Raw genomic sequence first — 24,989 nt, 5'->3', positions numbered from 1 at the left:
TTTTTTTTTCGTCGTAATCTCAGCTGTTAATGCACTTTTAGACCCGCACTATAAATGTTTAGTACATCTCATGTTCATGTTTATCTGAGGCTTTTTGTAAGATTACATATTGTTTTCTTCAATTATGAGATAAGAGTAAAATACTTTTGAAATAATTATAAATTTATAATTTTTGGATTTTATCTTATCTCATAAATCCATTTAACTTTTTAATTTGCACTGAATGTTACAATTAAAAGTGATCGGTCAAAGTGATTGAAAAAAATCAATCCTTCGGCATTACACTTGTAACAATACAAGATCAGTAAACGAATTATACTGCTTAGTCTACTAATTAATTAGGGCTGTTAAAATCAGATTGCTTGAATTTGCTGTAATTGTCGATTATTTTTTATGTTTAACAGTTCTGGCAAGTGGGAAAAGCACTTTCTATAATAGTAGTACTAATTATTGTTCCAGACTAATTACTTAATAGCTGCTTTATAATTACGAATAACTAGGTAAAGTGGCAATAATTGCTTTAAGATCCATGACACTCATTTTGTATTTCTTATAGGCAAATAACATAATTATTTCTTAAGGTCAGGTGACGCCTTATGTAATTGAAATCGGCGTGTAGAAAAACGGTACTAAGGGTGAAGACAAGGAAAAGCGAATATGGTCTGATTTAATTTTCTATACCTAGTGTAAAATGTGAGACATAAGCAAAAAAACTGTTGGGACGAAAAATGCCAATTTTTGCAACAAAGTATGTGAATAAGTAGCTCTTTGTGTGTTATCAAAGTGTTTGGCTGTAAAAGATGCAAAAATTTGTCGCGTTATTTCAGTTTGGACTGTTTCCTCATACTAATTATTAATTAGTCAGGGATTCCTGCGGTATGTTTGCCTCGATAATAAAAAAATGTGAAAAATGTGTTTTGTATTCCTTTAAATTTTCTGTTTCGCATCTGATGAATGGTCTTTTATTCAGTTGCTATTTTTATTGATTATTGGAAATATCCAAAAATCAATATGTCTTAACTAACAGGCGTACCAAAACCAGTTAACCAACTACCAACAACCAGTTAATTAATAGTTTTTAAAAATGAACTGGTTTCTAAGCATTTAATTAGACTTCCTGTGAACTTCCTATGTACAATTTGCACATTTTGGTGGCAACATATCGATAATGTTTTTTAATAAAAAATATTTGTGGGATATCAAGAAACATTATTTGAGCTTTCTTGGTTGAAAATATTGGTGTATCTCGATAGTAGGTGCTAAAATGAATATGATTAAGAGTTGTATTCGTGATTTCCATCTATAACTTGAACTTTAAAATTGCACTTTCTCGCTGTTATTGTAATAAATAATAAAAATTATATTTTTTATTAGCAGACTCCGACTCACCTATGTCGGCAACAGGGGGCTGCGGGTCAATAGGCGGAAATGCCGCTTTGACCGCTACTCTTTGCCACGCAGGAACCGGAGGAGTGCCAGCCGCTGCTCTTGGACCGCAGCATTGTGCTATATGCGGTGATAGAGCAACCGGAAAACATTACGGAGCAGCATCTTGCGATGGTTGCAAAGGATTCTTCAGAAGGAGTGTCAGAAAAAACCATTTATATACATGCAGGTCAGGGAGAATTAATTTAAATTTGAAACAGATAATAACATTAACAAATTTTACAAAGTCGGGTTTTTGTCGCCATTGTTTACAGCTGATAGGTTTTAAGTCGTCGAAAAACTGGTCAATTTCAAGTCCAAGTGTTTAATTAAACTGAAGTCTAAGTAAAGTCTTATATAATGCGACTTGTATGAATGGAAGTCATTAGCGAATCTCTTCGAGTCATGTGAATATATTTACAACATCTCAATGAAAACGAACAATAAACAGTCGATTTTGGAACATGTAATAACCGACTCTTTTATATACATTACCGATCTTAATAGAATAAATATACATTATTGCATGCTACACAAACAAGTCTTGTTCCTTGGTTTAGGAAGCCCACGGCAACTGCTACTTACTGACGAAAATTACAAGTTAATTTGACGTTGTTACACAATGTAATGTCGAAATCATTACTAGAATCAACGTTGGTGGGTAACGTCTCTACCTGCAGATTAAATATTACTAATTATATGTTAGGTCTAAATATGATTGGATATTTCCAGCTGCTTCTGCTGCTGTCTTAATTAATTTCATCTTAGTTGCTCAGTACCTGCTAATTAACGACTTTTTACGACTTAACGACGATTTTGCGTTTTATCTTTCAATTATTCCACTTTGTATTGAGCATCTGATGATCGGTAAAATTTGTTCAATGTGTGTGTACCAATTTGCATACGAAGCAACCAAAATAGTTACTAAGCGTGTTCTCATATAATTAACATTATACTATTTTCGTCTTAAAGTAACAAACTTTTCCATTAAATGACGATGTCAAATAATCGGTTTTCATTTGAGTTGGTTTCAATTTAAATTGCTGCAATTAACATTCATTTACATCGATGGCAAAAGCACATTAAGCTAATCGTTCTGATGATGTTTTGAAATATGGAACATCTATTGAAATGTTTGTAAAAAAGTTCTGTTTACAGTTCTGAGTACAAACCCGAACTTGAAATAAATAAAAAAGTAATAGCGAAAAGCTAATTGAACTTAATCAAAAATTATGATCCATCTCGTTTATTCCCTCCTTGCGCTGGTCAGTTAGAACGAATTGATTAAAGCGAATTCTATTACGCATTCAGATCTATTTTGGAATACCGCCAATAAGAACTAAAAATATCCGCAAATATTATCATCAGATCATATTTCTAAATAACTTGTGTATTTTGTGATTCCGGGAATCCGAACTGAAGTAAAATTCAAAATTCATCCCAATTCATGTAATCAACAATTTATTTTCCTTTGTTGCAGATTCAGTAGAAGTTGTGTTGTTGATAAGGATAAAAGAAATCAGTGCCGATACTGCAGGTTACGAAAATGTTTTAAAGCTGGCATGAAAAAAGAAGGTGAGCCTCTAAACAAAAAGGCCCAAAATAATGAAATGATCAAAATACGAAAATGCGTTTTTTCCTAATTCAAATTAATCCTTGACTTATTTACAGCTGTACAGAATGAAAGGGATAGGATAAGTTGCAGACGTCCAAGCCACGAAGAAACTAATCAAAATAATGGTCTATCGGTCAGTTCATTGCTAAATGCAGAAATGTTATCCAGGCAAGTGGGAGCAGCTTTGGAAGTAAGTAACTTTTATGAAATTTGTTCTTTTATAATAATACTTTTTATATTACAGCAAATGGGCCCAACTCCAGTTAATGACTATGATTTATCGGGAAAGCAGCAAGCTAATTTAAATGATATTTGCGACTCTATGAAGCAACAACTGCTAATTTTGGTTGAATGGGCAAAGTATATTCCAGCATTTACTGAGCTACAGTTAGACGATCAGGTAAATTTGCATTAAATAGGTTTTGAACGTTTTGTGTAGTCACTATTTCCTTTGAATTAATATATATTTTTTATAGGTTGCGTTATTAAGGGCCCACGCAGGAGAACATTTACTTCTAGGATTAGCCAGGCGATCAATGCACCTAAAAGATGTTCTTCTTCTAGGAAACAATTGCATAATTACAAAGCAATGCTCAGGTAAAGGTACGTTGATAGAGTTTTTTATCCTTTGTACCGAATCCTGTGTTATACAGGTGCCCCAATAAAAATGAAATTATTAATTAGTAATGTACGTTAAAGTAGCTCTTGACTATAGTTTAAAGTTAGATGTTTAATAGTGTTGTTGAAATAACATAATGTGATCATTAGTTAATTGTCCAAACTTTTCTTGAAAAGTAATTGCTCTCAAAAGTGTGCTACTTCCGTATCGACTAAATGATATCCAGAAATTGCATACCACGTACTCTCAAGCGCAAATTTTACTTGCAAAATTACAGGTCATTTCTGCGACGAGTCTTCATTAATTAATTTTTAATTTTTAGCTGCCCGTATATTAAATTTAATTGTAGTGGCTGACAGATAATGTTTACCATTACTCACTAGCGAAGGACATTTTCGGGTAATTTTCGCATTTTTTCCTTTTGGCAGTTAGTGGAACTACTTAATTATTATAATTTTCTTTAATTTTATTAGAATAATTTATGCCCGTTATAATTGCTTGCAGGTTTGTAAACACTTTGTAATAAGTCAATGGTGAAAAAAATAGACATTGAGGTGTCCTGACATTTTTATTATAGCTTACGTTTGGTCACAGTTTGAGGATTATTGTTTGGTCAATTGAAAACACTAATTATGCTGATGATTTAACACAAACATTTACAATAGTGTTTTATGGTGGTTGTGCATTAATCTTTCCTATTGAAAATATTAGTAATTCTTCCAATAATTATTAGGCAAATACGTCGTGAATTGTAAATGGGCATAAATTAAATGGAAAGTCATGATTGAATCGATTACAGACACAAGAAGCAATACTTTTCGGAAAAATACCCCTAACACACCATGGTTTAAGAGTTCTTTTTGCCTATAAATCCTTAAATACTGTTTTTTTATAGTGTCTCCAGTGCGCGATCCTTCAGCAGACCTCAGCATTTCACGAGTGGGTAGTCGCATTATGGACGAGTTAGTTAAGCCAATGACAGACGTTCAAATCGACGATACGGAGTTTGCTTGCTTGAAGGCGATTGTGTTTTTCGATCCAAGTTAGTAGAACTTTGATAATACCGCGCCAAATAACTAATAATTTTGTACTGCCAATGCACGCATTGAAAACTCATTAATCAGATGCGAAGTAATAAAAACACTTACTATTATTAGGAGTAATTTGTTACTAAAAAAGTACCATCAGGTATATAATTATTCAAATGGTGCTTTCAGCTAAACCGGGTATCAATCTAACAAAAAATAATTATCGTCTATTATTAATTGCAAGAAAGAGTGAAACATCGTCAGGCAACCTTTAACTTTTTAAGGCGTTTAACTTGTTTGACCAGTAAAATAGCGACTTTATTCTTAGATGCAAAAGGCCTGAGTAGCACAGATCGCATCAAGCAGCTACGATTTCAAATTCAGATCAACCTGGAAGATTATATAAGCGATAGACAGTATGATAGTAGAGGACGTTTCGGAGAATTACTTCTAACTTTGCCGCCTCTGCAATCGATCACTTGGCAAATGATTGAGCAAATTCAGTTTGCAAAATTATTTGGAGTCACGCACATCGACAGTTTGTTGCAAGAAATGTTGTTGGGAGGTAAGACGTTCATGTAAGAGTATTTACTTTTATCCTTTTTTATTGTATTACTTAAGCCGTATTTAGGGGAGCGAAATGATTAATTCTTGATGCATCAAATTAGATCCGATTTTAGGTGGCCTCGACAACAGCCCCACCTTGATCGTACCGAACCAAGTGTCTTCGCCTCAACAACATCTCAATAATAACGGTTACCAAACTAGTGATTCGACTGATAGTCCTGTAACTTCACCCACCACTATGCCAAGTAGTCCAGCTGATCAGCTTATCAATTGCGGCAATATGGCCAGTCCTCAACAAACAGTACCCACAGGTAAGAATCAAATTACGCATAAACGTTTCCTTTTCCTCCGCACTATTCCTTTGTTTGTAAAGCTTTTTCTGATTCTTAGTCTGGTGGACGTTTTTTGATAATTAATCTAACTTCCACTTAAAATTCATATTAATTGCTTTCCAATTCAGTAAGTGATACCGTAAATTCAAAATGAACATATCCGCAAAAATATTGCATTTTTGGGAGCTAAGATCATTTAACAGCATTCGTCCTCATCATAACGTCTACCTGAGATATTTCACACGTAAATGTTTGCAAATGAACAACGCGACAATCACAGCATTAGTTGCTTGTTGGTATTTTTCAAGCATGTTCATTGTTTGCAGTAAAATAAATCTTTCGAATTATATAACTGTTAAATATTTAGATTTGAATGATAAACTTGGCGTGTTTTTACAGCAACATCTAGTGTCTTAATTATGAGGGATATTGGACCAATGGACGATTCCTATAGTTTAGCATTCAAACCAGAACCAATAAAAGAGGAACAACATGGTTTTTAAAGAATTTATTACGATAGTGACGTTCGTTTTTATGAACCAATGCACGATTGTAAGGGCATCGCAATGCAATTGACGTTTAAAACTATAATTTTCAAGTGATAAGTTTTTTGGCGGTATATTAAGCGAAACCACTGTTATTATTGCTCGCATATTTAATTTGAAAATTACAAAATGGCTCACAATTTTAAACCGTTATGCAACGGGAATCTTTAAGTCTTCTAAATACGATTCTGTAAAACATCCGTGCTTCAGAATTGTGGCAAATGAAAAGTGAGTTTTGAAGCTTGATGATTTCATCACGGCTCAAATAAATTAATGTTGGGCAAAGGTTGAGCAAATAATTGCAATAAAGCGTATTAGTTTGCCTTCATATCAGGACATATGTTAATGCACCTGAATGTTCTTGTTCGGGGCATCAGGTATATTTTATTTTACTTTTGAACTTTTATTCCCTACCGTTTAAATTAAGACGGATTCAATAGTTTAGCATTCGAACCGGAACCAATAAAAGTGAAACCATATGGTTTTAAAGCGATGTTTTAATGATGGTAAAATCAAACCGGAGTGACCCATTTTGGCCTCGATTTGAAATAAGATAAACAAATATAAATCAGGACCACATACAAAATGACCGGCATTTGCAATGAGCTGCAAATCCATGCCTAAGTGTCATTCAGATTTTCATTAAAAACGAAAATAATTTCCGAAAAATTACATGACATCATAGTACAGGAAAAGAGTAATTTTTTAAAAAACTATATAAATATTCTGAGAGTTTTTACCGTTTTCACAATCGTGCGAAAATGCTAGACATTGTTCGTCATATTAGTACACCATATTGGTCGATTTATTATAAGATCTTTATGCATATTATGTCCAATCATTAATCCGACTTTAGTCGATCACTTGTAAAGAAAATCAACATAGTGTAAACTAATATTCTGTTAAGACCATTGTTAAAAAACATGTTTATATATCGATTTATCGTGTATTTCGGTAACTATTAAATATGTTATAATTATTAGGGCTGTGATTTATTATCTAGGACTAGATTTTTGGATTCCTAGTACAAAATGCTCTGAATAATAATATGTACCTTTTTGTACATAGTTTACAGATAATTGCTACATTTGCTCAAAATTCAACCCATGCCAAAATTGTTAATTATTGTTAAGGCTATTATAGAATAATGTTATATACATCTGGAAAAAGTAATTGCCTTACTGTTGTTAATGTGCATAAATAAGTTAGAGATAGATTTATATGATAGTATTTTTTATAAAAAAATATTAAGCTGGTAACAAGAGGGAAATGACTACTATACAAGGGAGTTGTTTCGATAATTATATTTAGTTCGTACTAATAATAATAAATACATTTTTATTGCTATCTGTTGATGTTAAAGAAATTAATTTATTTCTTTATTGATAACTAGTTTTTAGTGAAATATTTGATTATTTTGTTTTATAATGATAATTGCTATTATTGAAGGTGACTGTCTTTGGGTTTAAGAATTATGTACTTTCTCAGAACAAATTTTGCTTATATTTGACTTTTCCGAGCTAACTACAAACATATTTCAAATGTAAAAATGCTATTCGGAAATGTATCCGGATATTTACTATAATACAAGTTGGATGCTCGCAGATGAGCCTGGATGAATATTTCTTGACAGTGTTGTTAATTACTTATACATGTCTACATAGTGTGTTACAAGTGATGTTTTATCAATCTACCTGATCAAAATAAGTTTACATAAGTTTATTATATTTCTATTATATTTAGTATCACTGTATAGATATTCCATATCTACTTTAGCATGCAATTATAAAGGCTGGCGGTGGCAATAATTTGTTAATATGTTGTTTAAATACATCTTTATATCATTAATTGTTGTCTTTTAATTTACCATTCCTTATTGCTTGCTATAAATAACATAAAAGATTCATATAATGATGCGAGATGAAGAGAACTTCCACCACTTAAATCAGTCTCTGCTCAAGGCAAGGAAGGTATTATCTTAGGGTTTATGTCTCATAATAAACTACTAGCCTTTAGAAAATCCTTTTCTTAAATAGAAAATAATGCCTAAATGCGAGTTCCAAACTGAGGCATTCCCATGAAAAACTATGAACTCGTTTTGACCCTATTTGAATTTTGTAATTCCACATTTCTACATTTCTAAAGGTTTTCTACGAAAAAAATTCTGATTTGAAGACGCTCTCTACGCCAATGTGTATATTTCCTCGAAAAGATAAATTCGACACAATTAAAAATGCTTCTTTCTTCAAAAATATGTACTAAAACGTTTACAAAAAAAAGGAAATTTGATAACACTTATGATAAAATTGTACGTTACTGGATAATCAACAATAGCACTAATATTTTAATTAAATAAATCATCATCAACTCTTTTCCTTTTCCTGTGATTTGTCACCATATTTGCGGCTTGCAATTGAACACCACTTTCTAATAACCAGCTGTTTAATTTCACACGGGCTGAGTGACCAACTCTATAAATTCTCCTTTCTAACATGTCTAACTTCTGTTCTACGGTAGGATTAGATTCGGAATTATGGGCAAGATCCATAATTAAACGAAATCTTGTTGTAAACGTCTAAAAAGTTAATATACACTGAGAAAGTTAATATTATGTCGGGCCCAAATAAATCTGGGTATTTACCACACTGAATAATCAACAAGTTATTCTTAATGCAGTACAAACATTGAAGAAGAATAAAAAAACTTACATGTAACAAAATGGCATGAACATCGTCTTTTCTATCAAATTGTTTAACATATGCTCCTAATTCATAAAAGTATACGTTGAACTTGTGTAAATCAACGGCGGTTGCGTCAGCTTTGAGAATTTCTCTATAAGCTTCTTTGTAAATTTTCGGTAACTCAGGGGCAAAGATGGGTTGTCTCCCAATTGAGCAATCTGATGCTACTAACCAGACGGGAAGTTCTAGTTCAGTGCCTGCTTTAACATCTTTGTCTTCAGCTGATGGGTTTAACTTGCCTGGAAATCGTTCACTCTTTATTAGACCCGATTGTTAGCTTTTTGAAGGCACTTAAATTTTGACGATTTAGTTCCAGAATACACCCGCTAAACCCATCGGCTTTGTGCATTTTAAGTGGTTTAAACTAGAATAATAACAGCGAATGAGATCGCAAAAAGTATAAATAGCTAAAGCATTTTATAGTTAATTTTTGATGGCAGCAGCTAAGTTTGCATAAATACCTACAATTTAAGGAAGGAATTCTCGTCATTAAGGGGTTGGCTGTTTTGCAAGTAATAATAAAGCAGAGTTTGGTAAAGTACATTTAGAAATTACATTGTTTGGATGAACTTCGGTTTTTCGTGTGTGATTTTGTGCGGCTTTCCAATATTCTAAATTCATCAATTAAAATAAGCGCTGAAAATTTGAAAATGACTCAAATCTGAGTATCTTTATATTAACGTGAACGGTGAAACACAATCCGCATTGAAATTAATATATTCACTTATTTATATTAAAATACAAAATTAACCGAAACAAATCCCAAATAGCTACAAAATGTGACTAAAAAAATCGAATGCAAACACAATATAGATTTTAAAAAAGTTAACCAATTATTATCCAAAACTAACAGAAGCTAAATAAATTAAACAGGTAACTCAATTACTTCGAAAAAAATCGGGTGCAGACAAAACATAGATTTGCGATGTTTTTGGAACAGAGTGAATATCTTTTGACGAAATAGCGAATTTCCATCAGTGAGAAGTGATTGAAAACGGAATTTTCACAAGAAACATCAATAAGAAAAGTTGTTGGTAAAATGATTATGAATAAATTCGGCATATTGTTACCTTCCAGCGCGAGTGCCTCATAATCTGTAAAATTAACTTTTCGTTTACCTTCAACTTAGGGCACGACAAACTGACCTCCTACTACTCAGAAACTCGGTTTCTCTCTACTGTTAACAATGGCAAGAAAAGCTGTTACAGTTCATTTGTAGAGTTGGATTAAAATTGCCTGATTAACTATTATTAACCTTTAAAAGTTTATTTGACCTGATTTTTACATACCCATTCCAAGCACATTTTGTAAAACCTTGCATGGCACTCTTTCTTGTGAGGCTAAAATATCGTCTATTGAGTAGTAGTTTGGCTGATAACTTAACTGAAGAGACATAATTTAATCACAAGCTTGAAAAATTCAAATATACGCCAATAATTAGGAACTCAAACATAACAATATAATTAACAAATGAACGAATATACTATTGAAGCACGAAAAACATGTTTGTTCAAAGAACAAACAGTTTGACTAAATTTTATTATTACCGCTTTTTAATTAGTTACTTTTAAATATAAATTTCTACTTTTCTTAGCAAATTCAAATGCGGTTAGAATTTTAATAACATATATTGTTGTCAAGTGACTTTAGCGCCAAACAGGGGGGCCAACTTTTCAAACGCGCATTACCGTACAAGCCATTTGAAAATACCGTACTTTAGCGTACCAGAGATTTTGAACCAGAAAAACAAAAAAGGTCTGGATTCTAAAAATCCAGATCGAAGGCTTAGGACATGGCTGTAACAAAAAAAAAAAACGTCCCCGTAGGTTAGAAACAAGATCCCATAATCTTTACCCTACAATACCGTACAAAAATACCTCTTACTTTACAATTGGCGTACGGTAACGCGTTCGGGACGTACACCGTACAATTGCCCAAATTACCGTACGAATGGCTACCCTGGGGCCACCTGATTAAAAACCATCCAGTGTTGCCACCACCAGTTATATTTGGCGCGAAACTTAAAACCGCATGTTAATAATCTGTTCTCAGGCGTTAGTTTACTGTTTTTATCCATTGCGTGCCTACCCATAACTTGCTGTCCGCTCCACAATTGGAAGCAAGCAATTAAAAGTCGAAATTTCGCCGTTTTTGTGGATTTTTATGCTAAAATTCACTCGATTAATGACGCCGCTCCGCAATGACAATGACAAATGAACTGGTGTGTTGGTAGTCGTCCCTTGAAGAGTCACTTATTTTCCACCTTATCGTAGCGTCAAACGTGTGGTCAAACGACTCCATTTTAGTAGCATTTGTATAGACTTATTTTTCCGTGTATGTTTAGAAAAAATGAGTGATTTTTCCGGTGTTGCACCTCCGCCTCCACAAGCAAACTACAATCAGTCGTCAGCGTTTGCAGCTGCTCTTCAACGCGCTAAACAGGTAAATATTCGGTCGGCCCCGAATTTGTCAAACATGCCGCTTGGTTGCCCGTTGATTGCTTGGCTTGACTATTAAACATGTAATTTTCGATAGATTGCTGCCAAAATTAACCCAAGTGCAGCTCCAGGCGAAACTCGCGGTTCTAAGAGAGCCCTAGAGGATAGCCCCGGTAAGTTTAACCTTTCATTTATTTTGCCCAGAAACCTTCACTAAGGTTCAAAAGCCTTTCTTAGTGGATTGTAACCTTGAATCAAAGGTTTCAAGATATAGCAGCTAAATATAAACGTTTCTGTTGTTATTGGTTTCCTGGTTAATTCAATTTCATTTTTGCCCACATCAGAATTTGGCAAATACCTACTACTTTTTTTTAAGTATAAATGATTTGGGGAGCTTTCAAGCAAACGGCTTAAAGTGGTATAAGCGATGGTTCAGAGATCTGGGATTCTGTACAAATCTGCGTTTATTTGTTCAACCCATTCACGCCCATTAAGTTAAGCAAATTTCTACATTTGATTGGATTGGCGTTGATTCAAAAGTCAGTCTATCATCTCAAATTAATCAAAAAATTGGGCGGTTGATTTACATATTGCAACACCTACAAGGTTCTTATAAACGCAGCTCAAATTTGTCGTATCCAGAGACTAGAATGAAGAAAAGGTTTGCCCTAAACGCGTTTCTTAAAAATAGGGAATGGAAAATCTTTTTTATGTTCTACTGTTTCAGTCCAAACAGATTATTTTCCTAATAAATAATCCTTTTTTATATATTTTATTTATTATAATTTTTTTGTTTGACATTTTTGAGATAAAATTAATGAATATCGACTAAGAGATCCGTATTCCACTTCGTTGGGATGGACAAATTTCCAAATATGTAAATCCCTTTTTACCCAATGCACCATTGCAAGGATATCGAAATACGATGTATGTATAAAACTATTTTTCTTTTGCGTGATTAAACTGATGTATTTACGCAAAAGTTATTACCCGGATATTTAATTTGAAATTTACAAAATAGTACATTTTTTATTTGGAGAAGTGGCGCATAGTTCCTTACTCAGAAACAATTAGGAACCGTTTTGGAACATGGAGAGCCAGAATTGTTGAAAGTGAGCAATGAGCCTTGAAGCTTGATGATTTGACTAAAATCAATCAATGTTGGGCAAAGGTGGTTGAGGAAATAGTCGTATATTCTCATCTTTGTAGGCGATAGTCGCATGCATAGACATTTTTAATTATCGTATGCTTGAGCTTGAGAGGATATTAATTGGGCTTCATATGAGGGCATATTGAAATGCATCTTAATGCTTTGATTCGTATCAGACCAACTTTATTTTTCTCTTGAACGCTCATGTCTGACCGTTTAAATGGACAACCGTATGTGAACTCTTAAGTTCGTCCAATACCGCTGCAGATTTACGCATAAAGCAATTAATGTTTATGAGAAAATCATTTCCATTGCTGTTATTATTTTTTGCAAAAAACCCAAACTTCAGTGAACATATTTTTTACATCAACACAACAATCATCTTCAAAGGCGACGCAAATTTTGAATCATCCTGTCAAATCAGATTTTTACAGGGAGCTACAGTGAGTTGCCTACTACGTGGAATTGCTACATCTCGTCACATTTGTATTTTTGGGACATTTAACTAGATTGTAATTGTCCCTTTATTCTGAGCTGAATTTGACATTGTTCACTAATTGCTTATTAACTCATTTCATCCAAAGATTGTCTGTTTTATTTTGAATTTTGTGTTTTTTTACTTAAAGAAATGGTTTCTTTAGAACCAGAGTCTAAGAAGGGACCAAGTCTTGTGGGTCCACCATTAGGTTTAGGCAGACCACCAAGTGGACCGCCAGGCGGTGGCCCCATGGGAAATATGTCCTCAGGTAGTGATGACTTAAAGCCCCCAGGCAGTGGCCCACCGGGCACTGGTTCGGGGCCTAGATTAAGTGAGTATGATGATACTGGATCTAGATTAAGTAAGTATGAGGGTTACACAAGTTAAACATTTACCGGATAATAACCAAAGATCCAGCAGTACTTAGGTAAACTTGGAATTCGATCAAAAAGTTAAATAAATATAATTTACTTATATTCGTTGCTGCTGCACATTTCATTTAAGTTCTGTTGAATTCAGTTTAGTATTCGTAGTTTAACTCAATTTTTCTTTCCCATTCATACCTTTTAAGCAACTTTACATTGTTTTATGTAGGTATGGGAGGAGGAGGAGGTCCTGGTGGGCGAAATAGCATTGAAATTATGTTGCCTGGCCCTAAAGTAGGATTAATTATTGGAAAAGGCGGAGAGACAATAAAACAGTTACAGGAAAAAAGTGGAGCAAAAATGGTTGTAATTCAGGTATGGATGTGTTAAGTTAGTTAAGTTATGGAATTGTTAAGACTATTAAAGTACATCACAAACATGTCCGATTGTTAAACAGAACTTTTATAATATGAGTGAGAAGTAGATTTTCTGTAAAAAGCTTCTAATTATTGACAATTTGTTTATCTTTGTAGGATGGTCCTGGGCAAGAAGTAGAGAAACCACTGGTGATCAGTGGAGATCCACAAAAGGTGGATTATGCGAAGCAATTAGTATATGAATTAATAGCTGAGAAAGAAATGAAAAACTTCAATAACAGGGGCGGTGGTGCTGGCCGCGGTGGGCGAAATGACAAGTACAAATGAACATTTAAAATACTTTTTTACAGCATAGCTAAGATAGTTTTATTAGAAGAATCATTATTGGTGTTTTGCTAATTATTGCTTTATAAAGTCGATATATTTTTCTTCTTTATGTAATGTTTTTTACTTTATAGTTTCAGAGGCAGCGGCGGAGGTTTTGATAATGAATTCGGCGGGGGTGGTGATTTCGAGGTTTTAGTACCAAAAGCTGCTGTTGGAGTGGTTATTGGTAAAGGAGGTGACATGATAAAAAAAATACAAAGCGAAACTGGCTGTCGAGTTCAGTTTCAACAAGCCAGAGATGAAGGCCCTGGCGATCGCAGGTGTTTCTTGAGTGGAAATCCCAAACAAATTGACCATGTATGTACTGACTGAGATTCTCAGGAAGGTGGATTTATGTGATTTCTTGTTTGTTTCTTCCAGGCCCGTCAAAAAATTGAAGAATTGATTGATAGTGTTTTGCAACGAGATGGGGGTGGTCATGAAAGTGGAATGGGTGGTCCAGGTGGTTTCAGTGGACGAGGAGGAAGAGGCGGGCGGGGTGGTCGAGGTGGTCACTTCGGAAACAGAGGTTTTTACTTTCACTGGTTCTTTTATAATTGAAAGACATCGATTTTTCACGTCAATGTCGAGCTAATGTAACTTTGTTTCTTCTAAAACTTTATAAATTAATTCATCTTAATCTGAAGGAGACAGAAACGGGGGCGCAGGCGATTATGGAAACTCTGGAAATTGGAATGACCGAGGAGGATCAGGGGGTCAAGAAGTGTCATTTGTTGTGCCGGCCAATAAGTGTGGAGTTATAATAGGCAAAGGTAAGATAAAATATTATATCATACATGTAGATTTGAAATGAAGTGAAGGTACAGAAACCTGATGAAGTTGGTATGCATTTTTCACATAATATGACTACGCATATTATTTCCAGGCGGAGAAACGATTAAACAAATTAATCAGCAATCAGGAGCCTATTGCGAGTTGGACAGGCGAAGCAACTCAAATCAAAATGAAAAGACTTTTACAATTAAAGGTGAAATGGAGTGTATAGAGACCGCAAAACGAATTATTAGTGAAAAAATTCAGATGCCTATTAACTTTGTTAATATAAGTGGTGGGGGTCCTGGAGGAATGACTAGTAATATTCCAACTGTAAGTAGAATACTATGCCGATACCTATTTCATATATGTACATGCCTAACATTGGACAAAATAAAAATGTCTGGTTTTGCAAAGAAATTCATAGTGAAATGATTATTTTTTAAATTAAACTCGAATAATTCATAGGCTTATCCCGGAATGGCCCCACAGGGTTACAATCCTCAAGGATGGGGAGTGCCAAATTATGGGCAACAACAACAGTGGGGTGGTCATCAAGGACAAGGTGGTGGTGATGCAAATGCTCAAAATCAAGCTGCTGGAGGAGGTGTGAATGTTGGGCCTCCGGGAGGCGGCGTTGGCGTCAATCCGTCCACTGGACAGCCTGATTATTCCTTACAATGGGCCGAATATTACAGGTAATTTCAGTTTAATATACAGACTAATTGAAAAATTGCTCCCGTCGCTTTGGCTACGTATATTTACTTTTTCTTACTGCATATCACCTTGGTTAATTGCTCGGTTACTGCTAAGTGATTGAAAATAGGTACTACGCAACTATATCGAGTTTTAAACGGTTTTTCCAAGCGAAATATAGTTTATTTTATGCCGCTGTACAGGGTGTCCTAGAGAAGGATATATTGCATGAGGATCTCCTAAACCATAAACGTCGTTTTATAAAAACCAAAACGTTTTGTTTTAATTTTTCAGATACTTAGATAAGTGTTTTTTCGGATTTTCGCTTTTAGTCATGTTTGAGGTTATTCAAATGATAAAAAACTATGTACTTTCTCATGGCACCCTTTCCAGCTCTACAAGTTGGTGTCTATCAAGAATAATTCCAGCGTTTCGTTTTCACATGGGCCGAAAAAAGTTCAAACATTATTAGATATCAAAAGAGGTAGACTTTCGAGGCCATTTCTTGAAACTATATTACAATATACCCGTATTATTAGATAGTTCTTTTAAATCGCGAATTCAGCAATGTATATATAACACAGTATGATTTGTACTGGTTCTTGCGTCAAAAAAACATTTTTTATAAATTATGTCTATTTTTCATTACAACTACTCTCAAAGAAGACAGCTTATTAGGCCACATTTCAAACGGTTAGCTTTCAATTTAATGAATACGTGTCAATTAGAAAACTTTATAAACCATAATAAGACCTTTCAATGAAGATAAAGTTATATAAAAAATAAATTTAAATTAAACGACCCCACTAAAACCAAGGAAAAAACCCAAGAAAAGTTAGACGTCTTAAATTTGTCCTATTAAGCTGCCTTATTTCAGGATATTTGTTGTACATGTAAAATAGGTATAATTTATTAAAAACATGTTTTGGGGTAAAACCCGTAAAAAATCAAACTATGTCATAATGGTTAAATTCGCATCGTAGACAGCATCTTGTAKAGCTCGAAAAAGTGCAATGAGAAAGTATTTTTTGATTTTTGAGGTTAATTGAAATATGTAGGTTCAAAAATTGGAAGGAACGAAAATTCGAAAAAATAACTCTAAATATCTCAAAAATAAAAATGCTTGACAAAATGTTGGAAAATGCTATGTATATGTGCTCTCATTGCGCAACTTTTTCGTTATTTAACTAACATTGTATCGCTTWCGATTCTGGAGATATGGATGCAATGCATCCTTATTATAGTCATCATAACATAACATTTTCAAATTGAAGACCGCGTCATTCTACAGGGGTGTTATGAAGTAAGATTGCACTGCAATAAGCAGTTCTATTCAGACCCCAGGATTCGTCATGCGATTTTTATTCTCTAAAACAGTCGCTACTACCATTCATGCCATTTTCACTCAATGAACTCGAAAGTGTTTGAGCTTCAGTAGCCAGTTTCCTAACGATTTGATGCCACACATTGTATGTTTAAAGATCTTTGGGAATGGTGCGAGAAGCTGAAGTAATTGAACAACAAGCCAAGGCTAAGGCAGCAGGTGCGGCTGTTCCTGGAGCTCCTGCAGCACCTCAACCTGGTGCTGTTACTGCACCTGCGGGTGCGCAAGCTTCTGCTGGTGCAGGTGGTCAACCTGATTATAGTACGCAATGGGCTGAATATTATCGCAGCATGGGCAAAGTTAAAGAAGCCGAAGCCATTGAAGCACAAATGAAAAATAAGGTATAGTGACCGAGATACACGGCATATGTTTCTCTTATTTAAAATACTTTTAATACAGGTTGCGGGGGCCGGAGCCTCAGCAGGTGGACCAGGAGCTCAGGCGCCAGGAGGTGGCTCAGCCGGAGGTTTTCAACAAGCTTACGGAGGTTATCAAGCGCCGGGTGGTGAGTAGTTTATAAATCATTTAAATAGTTCAGCCTCACCGGATCATTGTAGTTATGCTGTCTTGTGGTTATTTTGTAATAAAAATGATCCAAAATTGCCGAATTGATATTCATCGAATGCCATCAAAAAATGTAAATAACTCATTGCATTCATCATTCCACTAAACGATGTCCATTTTCTTAAATAATAATTATGTTAGTTTCATTTTTTATTTCAGTATCTGTTATATAATAATATTCGCCTTCTCATTTTCCGCGATGTACGTATACGAAAAACAACAGTGTTTTTTTTTTCATTGTATTTTGGAGATATTATCAATATGATTGTAACATTAGGATATTATGGAGGACAACAACAAGCTCCTGTGACTGGAGGTCAACAAAACTATGGTTTTCCGCAATATGGATATGGAGGACAACCCGCGAACGCCCAACAGAATTCCGGGGATGGAAACTAAATACCGTAAGTTACATTTATTTTCCGTTCCACATTTTCATATTTATCCATATGGTCGGTTCTCCCGAATCTAATAATACCTTGTTTGATTTGCTTTATTTTTTATGCCATTTTTGCAAGAGTTTACAGGAAATCAGTACACATTTTCAAAATTAGCTGCATTTTTCGTTCCAGGGTATTGTCATAATAAGCAATGTATTTTTAAACAAATGTTAAGTACGATTTAAGGTATTATTTGTTTTGTTTCGTCAACACTCAAAGCTGCGATTAGTACATTGGGTATTAGAGATGTATTATTTTTATGACAATACCTTAACAATATGTTTTTCAGGTTGACTACAGGATGCAAAATATCAGTTTTATGTATACTTTCCAGATTTAATCTTGTGGACTGCCGTCTTACCAGGTCGACAGCAGGCAATTCTGATTTAAAAATCCTTAAATCATTTTTAAAATTACCCTAGAAATAAGTGCGTTTTTTTACAACGTCTTGGAGTACTTGGGGAAGAAGAAACCTTCATATATAAGCTTACTTTCGTTGTATTGACATATAATAGTTTCCAAAAAGCGGCTATACTTCTTAGCTGTCTTGACAGGAAAATTCGAAAATATTTTCGCTGTTAAGACGACTAAAGCTAACGCCTAATTTTGGTGTAATCTAGCTTAGAATATAAGTGATCTGTTTATATTTATTCGCCCTTAATTTGAAGGGTAATTTTTTGAATAAGACAATTTATTTTCCATGCAGTATTTATTTTATAAGCGTTTCAAATTTTGTCCCCGATATTGTTTCCACATTTAGCTAACAATTTTACCAACCAATTATTTGACTATTTATCTGGTTTTAACACATGTATTTAGAACAGCAGCTGTTCATATTCGTTGATACATATTCGTTGATAAACACTTGTTTGATTTTATTTGGTGAAGACACTTGTTTATTTCAGCAAATGATGCGGTAAGGCGTTCATCACTAACGCGCTAATCACTATTGCAGATCAATCATCGATATTTTCGGATTCTTTTGGTGGAATCACTTTTTGTGTTTAACCCTTAGAAAATTAAATACTGCTTTAGATAATTCCGCCAGGTGTAACAGGTACTTGAAAAGCAAAATTTTGCATTACCGGTTTTATTTGTATTTTCACATATATTCCAAGTAACTGTAGTCCTAGTGTATTTAGCAGTGCCACAGCACTTTATGTATGGATGTTCAATTAAATCTTACATCTGTATATGTTTGTTGTTTTTTATTTTGTTTTTCAGAGTTTTACCCATCCAGCATCGTAGAACGCAGCTGCAGTTGCGATTGGAATTACGTCCAATTTTACGTTGGTTTTTATAATATGCTTTTTACGGATTTATCAATTATTAACACTTATTTACGTTTTCGGATATACCTATTTTGATGTGGATTTTTAAATTTTTATTACCTTGACTGCTATTATTTAATTTTATATCTTTTTAATTTACGAGTTTTTGGGGATTTCAAATTTATACATGAGTGCACCAAATATACTTCTCGTTAGTAAGTTTGGTGTAAGGAGTGATATTAATACTATGTGATTGAGCAGACCTGATAAATATTGCGTGCATTAAAACAATTTAAACACTTTAAATTAACTCCTTCACTGCGCCTCAACTTACGAGTGAAGAATCCAGGCAAGCATGTCTATGTGTTTTTAATACTCATTTTCATATGACCGAATTTGTCAATTAAAATTTCATTAGGCAATATGATGCGCAATCAAGGAGTTAATCTAAGAATTATCGTAGATGCATCGACGCGAGTTGTGAATATCATAAATTTTGATATTGTAATATTATCCGTTACTTGACACTTGCATATTCCAGATCTATTAATATTGCAACTTGACGGAATTAATTTGGCTTATCAGCAGATTATTGCATTGAATCCGGAAGCGCAATGTTGTAGTTACGAAACAACTGCCATAATTATTAAATTAATGAAGTCGATGTTAAGAAAATACTCAATCCGCATGAAGCAATTTTGTTTATTGTCACTAAATTGTGATTTGTGCTGCTTAATATCCAAACTACTTTATAATATAAAACATCAATTCGGCCCATGATTCGTTTTCTCTGTGTAGGGCATTGCATTAAATTTTATTCCGGAAATTAATGCTGAATTGTAAATTTTGAATTTTAAGAAAATTTAATAGTTCAAATTTAAATGGTTGTGACCAATTGTCCGTAGGTGAATTACATGAATTGTTACGAGGAACCAAAAACTGATTTCGTTAAGTGATATTCTTCTATTAACCACATCTATGATTATGATTAATTTTGTCATAGCGACGTAGCAATTGGTAGTGGTGTTCACTTTGTATTGTCCTATTTTAACTTACTCGCATGTAATGATTGTTTATTTGTTAGAGTTCTTTCAGATGGTTTTGCAATTGCTTCAGTTTCCATTTTTAATTCTTACACTAGGTATTAGTCGTTTTTATAGACTTTGCTAACCTTGACTTACTAACCAGTAAATAGTTCCCAATATTTTATGCTTAGATGTTTATAATCGTTGACCATATTTCGCGCATTAGTTGGATTTTTCTTCTGGGACATAAGTTTAAAATTAACTATAATTTTACCTTTAATATCATTTATTTTTTAAGAATATTAAAAATTTCCCATGCAATACATTCAGTTTAGGTTTGCTTTGTTTATACTTTGTTTCACTAAACATAACTTTTTAACATTATGCTTCTAGTTGATAGTGTCATATTTTTATATCGATATTAATCACGTTTTGATATTATTGCGTATGGTCCTAAATCGTGACTTCATATATATCGGGGATCAATTTCATTGATTTGATTATTAGTTGCAATGGTAATTGGGTGAATAGTGTAATTGTTCGTTAAAGGTGTACGATTATGAACTTGATTAGTAATTTTCATCGGTTATACAGTACACCTTTTACGTTGTAGGGCGATGGCTTGGAAAAAAACGCAAACCGTACGAAGGCTGAGACTGCACTCGGTGTGGTGGTTTTGGCATAATCTGTTCGAGGGAGCGACGAAGACTCTTTACGCAAACGTAAGAATAGAATAACTTGGCAAGTTTCATGATGTTTACCTTAATTCATTTATGAATAGGTATTTTATTTGATATTTGACCTGACTATTTTAATACTCCCGAGTTTAACTGATATTTCCACACCGTTTGGATTGATAACACACGTTCCTCATGCCTTTTATTTGCTGGTATAAATAATTCGTATCAATTTTCTTCATTTATCTAGTCTAGCTTGATTTGCGTTAACTTCTGGAATATTCTGCGTGGTAATATATATTTCATCGATATAGGGAAAAGTGACACTTATCTGATGGATTTGTTGATTGCAATTATTCCGACCTGTTATTATCGGTGCAATGTTATATGCATTTTTTAATCAGTTTTATTGAGATAAAGCTGTAAGGTGGTCCTTAGCATTGCGACGAAGCTTACTGGTTTTCTAATTTCAAAGTGTTGACTTTGTGCTGTGTGTATTCACACATTTTTATGTTGAAATATGGCGAGACGCATCGATTTATCTTTGTGTCTGATTTTGGGAAGTAGACTGTACGGGTTGTCCATGAAATGCATATAATTCTGTCTGTATGTGAGTTAACACTTTTTTCTAGGTAGGTATATTCTCACAGAGAAGGAGCAATCAGGAGATGCGTGGTTTTCATTATTTTATATTCTGATATACACCATGCCATTATTATGATTTACAGGGCGTCAAAATCGAGAGCTTTGAAAGTTTCCTGCAGATATCGAAACTGGCGCAAGATATATAATCTTTCTATAGTGAGGAATATACATTTTTCAAAGTTTATTGCTATTGGGGATTTTATCTATGTAATGTAATGTATGATGAATCATCATCATCACTTGTATATATAATTGATCATGAATCATTGAATACTTGATAATTGCCATTTTCAGCTTTTACCATGAATTATTTATTTGGTCGCACTATTTATTTAGTGTAATTGTATCAAAAACTTACATTAGACATAGGACATTAGTTTTGTCCATTTGCCTAAAAATATTTTTTCAACACGTTTAACTCAGCTTTTTTGAGCGTAATGGAAATGTTGATACATGATTGCCAACAAGTTTACTATCGAAATTTGTTAACTTTTTGGCAAGAAAGTCATGTAAAAGTAACTAGAAATGTACTTGAATACGAGACCTACAAAAACGTGCAGTTCTCATTTGATTATACATTTACCTATAAACAAACCAGACAACTTATAATAAAAAACTCGTGAGTTGAAATCTGATCAAGTTTGTTGCTAATCTTGTAGATGAAATTGTGTCTGTTCAAATGATATTTCAAAAACACTTTTAAAGCATCAATGTTTGGTGAATATACATATTTACGTAAATTACGCACCTTAACATTCTTCACGTATTTGCAAAAAATACGTTTAAACGCATTTTTAAGCAACTCTCGGTATGTTTGCGTAACATTATTAATTTTCCGGTAAATGTTATATTTTGTTTTATATTTCATTTATTCCAACATTTTTAAGTGTTCTATTAACCTAATTTTACCATCACGTGATCGATTTTTTAAGCTACTTTATATTACCTGACTTTTTATATTTTGTATTGCATTGTGCAAGGAAGTTTGGCATCTATCCTCCAAAAATTGAATATGCGCTGTTACACTGGGGAATTTCCTAATCTTTTTCAGGTAATCTTATGGCTAGAGAGTGGGAATATTAGGTAAGATATTAATTCACACCTTTCAAATTTTTTAGTTTATTCGTTTCTTATACAAAGTGAATGATAATTGTAAGCACTGTAGTTGGGATTGCTCAAGTATTGAGTAGAATTTCGTTTTTAGAATTTTTGATAGTTATTTTATACATGATCTACTTAAGGTGGCAACGTATAGAAAAATGTCAATAGTAATTTTACGAAAAAGTGTTATTCTTTATAAAACGCTCTGCGTGTTCTCCATCTCATCACTAGATATATATTTTTTACCGAATGGGAAAAAAAATATGAAAGTTTGCAGGAGTAAAATACCTTTATTTTTGACAATATCGAACATTCTTATTGAACAAAATTGATCACAACTACAGACTGTGCGACTACAGACAAATGTGCATTCTTTCCTCTTTTTTTAGCGAGCTAAGTATATTCTGGTCTAGATTGCTCCAAATTTCAAAAAACTTTATTGGAATACTATCATATTCATTCAAAATTATCAACTTTCAAACAAAACTCAAAATTTTAAGACACTTAAAGTGTTAAAAATTTCACTAAATGTGTTTTAAGGTAATTCAATCCTGAGTGTCATTTATTTATACTGTGCTTTTTTTAACTTACTCTACATTTCAGGTTTAGTGTCGTGTATTAGCTTTTTATTTTAAACAACAATGTGCATAAAGTTTGTCTGTCCATAAAACAGAAGAGACATTAATTGTGGTGTACACCCCGTGTAAGTATATGGAAATTAAAAGCCAAATTTGCTTTGCAGACAGTTTACCGAAATGAGATTGCTTTCAGTTAACCTATTTAATTAATTGTAATTTCAGTAAAACTGCTGTGTTATACAAAATGTGTGGTTGTAAAGCATGTAATTACTACATTCTAATTTATCATGTTTTTAATTAGTGCCGTGCATTGTTTTGATCGATCAACCGTCGTCTATTTTTGCATTGCTCATTTTACAGTAAATCATTTTTGCGTCTCTAACTAACATAGTTTGTTTAATGTTTCAGAATCGCTTTAAATATCGTTTTGTTCTTATTCAACAAAGTTACATTTTTTTCCAAGTTTGATGATTTTTATTTTGTGCAATAGATATTAAGCTAATCTTACATTATATTGATGTTAATTTTGGGAAAATGTATTTTTAATGTTGCATTTAATAGTTATCTATCTTAACTGTTTCCCGGTTTAAATATCGTTTCAATCGCCTGAGATTTCAGGCAACTTAAAACCCTAAACCCAAATTTATTTTTTTAGATCTTACGTTTTGGCTTTTAAGCATTCTTTTTGGATTTCGTATGTTATTTAACCTGAAAAGCGGGAATTTTCAACAATTATGTATGTTTATTGATAATTGCGAACGTTAATATTATTCCGCATCGATTTTTAATTCTGTTGCTCTATTGAAATTACTGTTCTATTTTGCATGTACTGATTTCTTTTCTCACTACAATTAAAGAAATTTAAACGTAAAATAAGTGGTTTTATTTCAACCCTCAAAGTCAATTTCAGGACGGAATAATTGTCATGAAAGCTCTTCGAGGTGTCAATTAATTATTAGATTGGTAGTCGCAAAGGTATTTGGCGAAATTAATGAAAAAAAAACTGCAAAACATGCATTTATGCTTCAGTTAATAATAAACCATAAATATGAAGCATAAAATATAGGAAGAATGACGGAAAAATAAATGGACATTTATATTAAAATATTTTAAATTGAACTTGTTATGTGTGGCGTATGAACTACTACAATATGTACATAGTTCCGATAATAGTCATAAAAGAAGTTGAATTTGCTATATTGACATAACATACTTAAGATTATTCATTGTAGAACGTAGTTTAAGTAATAGGAATAATTTATTTTTTTAATGAAAATATATTTGTTTAATTTCCTCTTTTTAGTTTAACTGGTAATTTTTTTTTGAATTTCTATCGTACAATTCTTATACGCAGGAAACATGATCAAAGTAACGTATTAACGTGGCGTTGCTCAATTGAAACAGGAATCTGTAAGAAAAACATGGACCAAAGCAAAACAATGAAAATCTCGCCAACCCTTACCTAAAGACATTATCGCAATAAAAGGAATAAAAGGAGCATGCAACTAGTTCCCAAAACGATAAAGCCGAGAAAATCCAACACAAGTGCAATAAAATTCCCGAAGGGTTCAGTTTCAGCTTGATTGTAAAGTTCGCCCTGTCCTTTTTGTCGGCTTTTTTCCCTTAAGGCCAAGACGAAAGTTTGCTTTACCGTGCGAAAACAGCAACCGTTATGGAGCGTCCTACCATTTTTTCGTCTCATGCCTCACATCCTTTCCTTTATGTAGCAACAGTTAATTTTTTCAGTAGTTCTATGCACACGAGGATAGATGTGCAACATTACGCAAT

The 24,989-nt window shown here is 33.4% G+C and overlaps 3 protein-coding genes across 27 annotated transcripts in view; 2 read left to right on the top strand and 1 right to left on the bottom strand.

Moving 5' to 3' along the window:
• The window catches only part of LOC109536865 (hepatocyte nuclear factor 4-gamma), a 30,904-nt gene extending 22,925 nt beyond the window's left edge, over positions 1–7,979 (top strand). For 7 of the 17 annotated variants that reach the window (XM_019903288.2, XM_019903284.2, XM_019903291.2 and 4 more), the window contains exons 2-10: positions 1,375–1,615; positions 2,906–3,000; positions 3,097–3,230; positions 3,285–3,440; positions 3,517–3,643; positions 4,555–4,701; positions 5,016–5,252; positions 5,356–5,565; positions 5,986–7,979. In XM_019903288.2, coding sequence (XP_019758847.1) covers positions 1,375–1,615; positions 2,906–3,000; positions 3,097–3,230; positions 3,285–3,440; positions 3,517–3,643; positions 4,555–4,701; positions 5,016–5,252; positions 5,356–5,565; positions 5,986–6,089 — 1,451 coding nt within the window. In that variant the 3' untranslated portion in view covers positions 6,090–7,979. Of the gene's footprint in view, positions 1–1,374; positions 1,616–2,905; positions 3,001–3,096; positions 3,231–3,284; positions 3,441–3,516; positions 3,644–4,554; positions 4,702–5,015; positions 5,266–5,355; positions 5,566–5,985 lie in introns of all 17 variants that reach the window. The other 10 variants (XM_019903289.2, XM_019903285.2, XM_019903292.2 and 7 more) reach the window with 5 other exon arrangements.
• Positions 7,980–8,299: 320 nt separating this feature from the next.
• LOC109536867 (DNA replication complex GINS protein PSF3) lies at positions 8,300–10,528 on the bottom strand. Of its 2 annotated transcripts, none has more exons than XM_019903300.2 (3): positions 10,162–10,528; positions 8,840–9,111; positions 8,300–8,706 (listed from the first exon to the last, which is right to left on the bottom strand). In XM_019903300.2, exons 1-3 carry the CDS (start codon positions 10,265–10,267, stop codon positions 8,476–8,478), a joined length of 609 nt encoding a protein of 202 aa, XP_019758859.1. In that variant the 5' UTR covers positions 10,268–10,528; the 3' UTR covers positions 8,300–8,475. The 2 variants fall into 2 exon arrangements, with proteins under 2 accessions (XP_019758859.1, XP_048523287.1); XM_048667330.1 differs by lacking the exon at positions 10,162–10,528 and adding an exon at positions 9,338–9,588.
• A 574-nt stretch (positions 10,529–11,102) lies between these two features.
• LOC109536868 (far upstream element-binding protein 3) lies at positions 11,103–23,731 on the top strand. Of its 8 annotated transcripts, none has more exons than XM_019903306.2 (14): positions 11,103–11,314; positions 11,408–11,483; positions 13,087–13,299; positions 13,533–13,678; positions 13,837–13,997; positions 14,139–14,364; positions 14,428–14,575; positions 14,694–14,819; positions 14,933–15,153; positions 15,313–15,518; positions 16,998–17,241; positions 17,300–17,405; positions 17,742–17,868; positions 18,239–19,097. In XM_019903306.2, the coding sequence occupies exons 1-13, from the start codon at positions 11,222–11,224 to the stop codon at positions 17,861–17,863; spliced, it is 2,088 nt and encodes a 695-aa protein (XP_019758865.1). In that variant the 5' UTR covers positions 11,103–11,221; the 3' UTR covers positions 17,864–17,868; positions 18,239–19,097. The 8 variants fall into 8 exon arrangements, with proteins under 8 accessions (XP_019758865.1, XP_019758863.1, XP_019758862.1 ...); XM_019903304.2 differs by lacking the exon at positions 18,239–19,097 and adding an exon at positions 20,814–23,731 and having other exon boundaries at positions 11,104–11,314; positions 15,289–15,518; XM_019903303.2 differs by having other exon boundaries at positions 11,104–11,314; positions 15,289–15,518; positions 18,810–19,097.
• The last annotated feature ends 1,258 nt before the right edge of the window (positions 23,732–24,989 follow it).

The sequence above is a fragment of the Dendroctonus ponderosae genome, unplaced genomic scaffold (assembly GCF_020466585.1).
Source record: "Dendroctonus ponderosae isolate FM_Combo_2020 unplaced genomic scaffold, Dpon_F_20191213v2 Dpon_F_20191213_6, whole genome shotgun sequence".
NCBI lineage: Eukaryota > Metazoa > Arthropoda > Insecta > Coleoptera > Curculionidae > Dendroctonus > Dendroctonus ponderosae.
The sequence above is the reverse complement of the archived record's forward strand: the minus strand, read 5'-3'. Positions and strand labels throughout refer to the sequence as shown.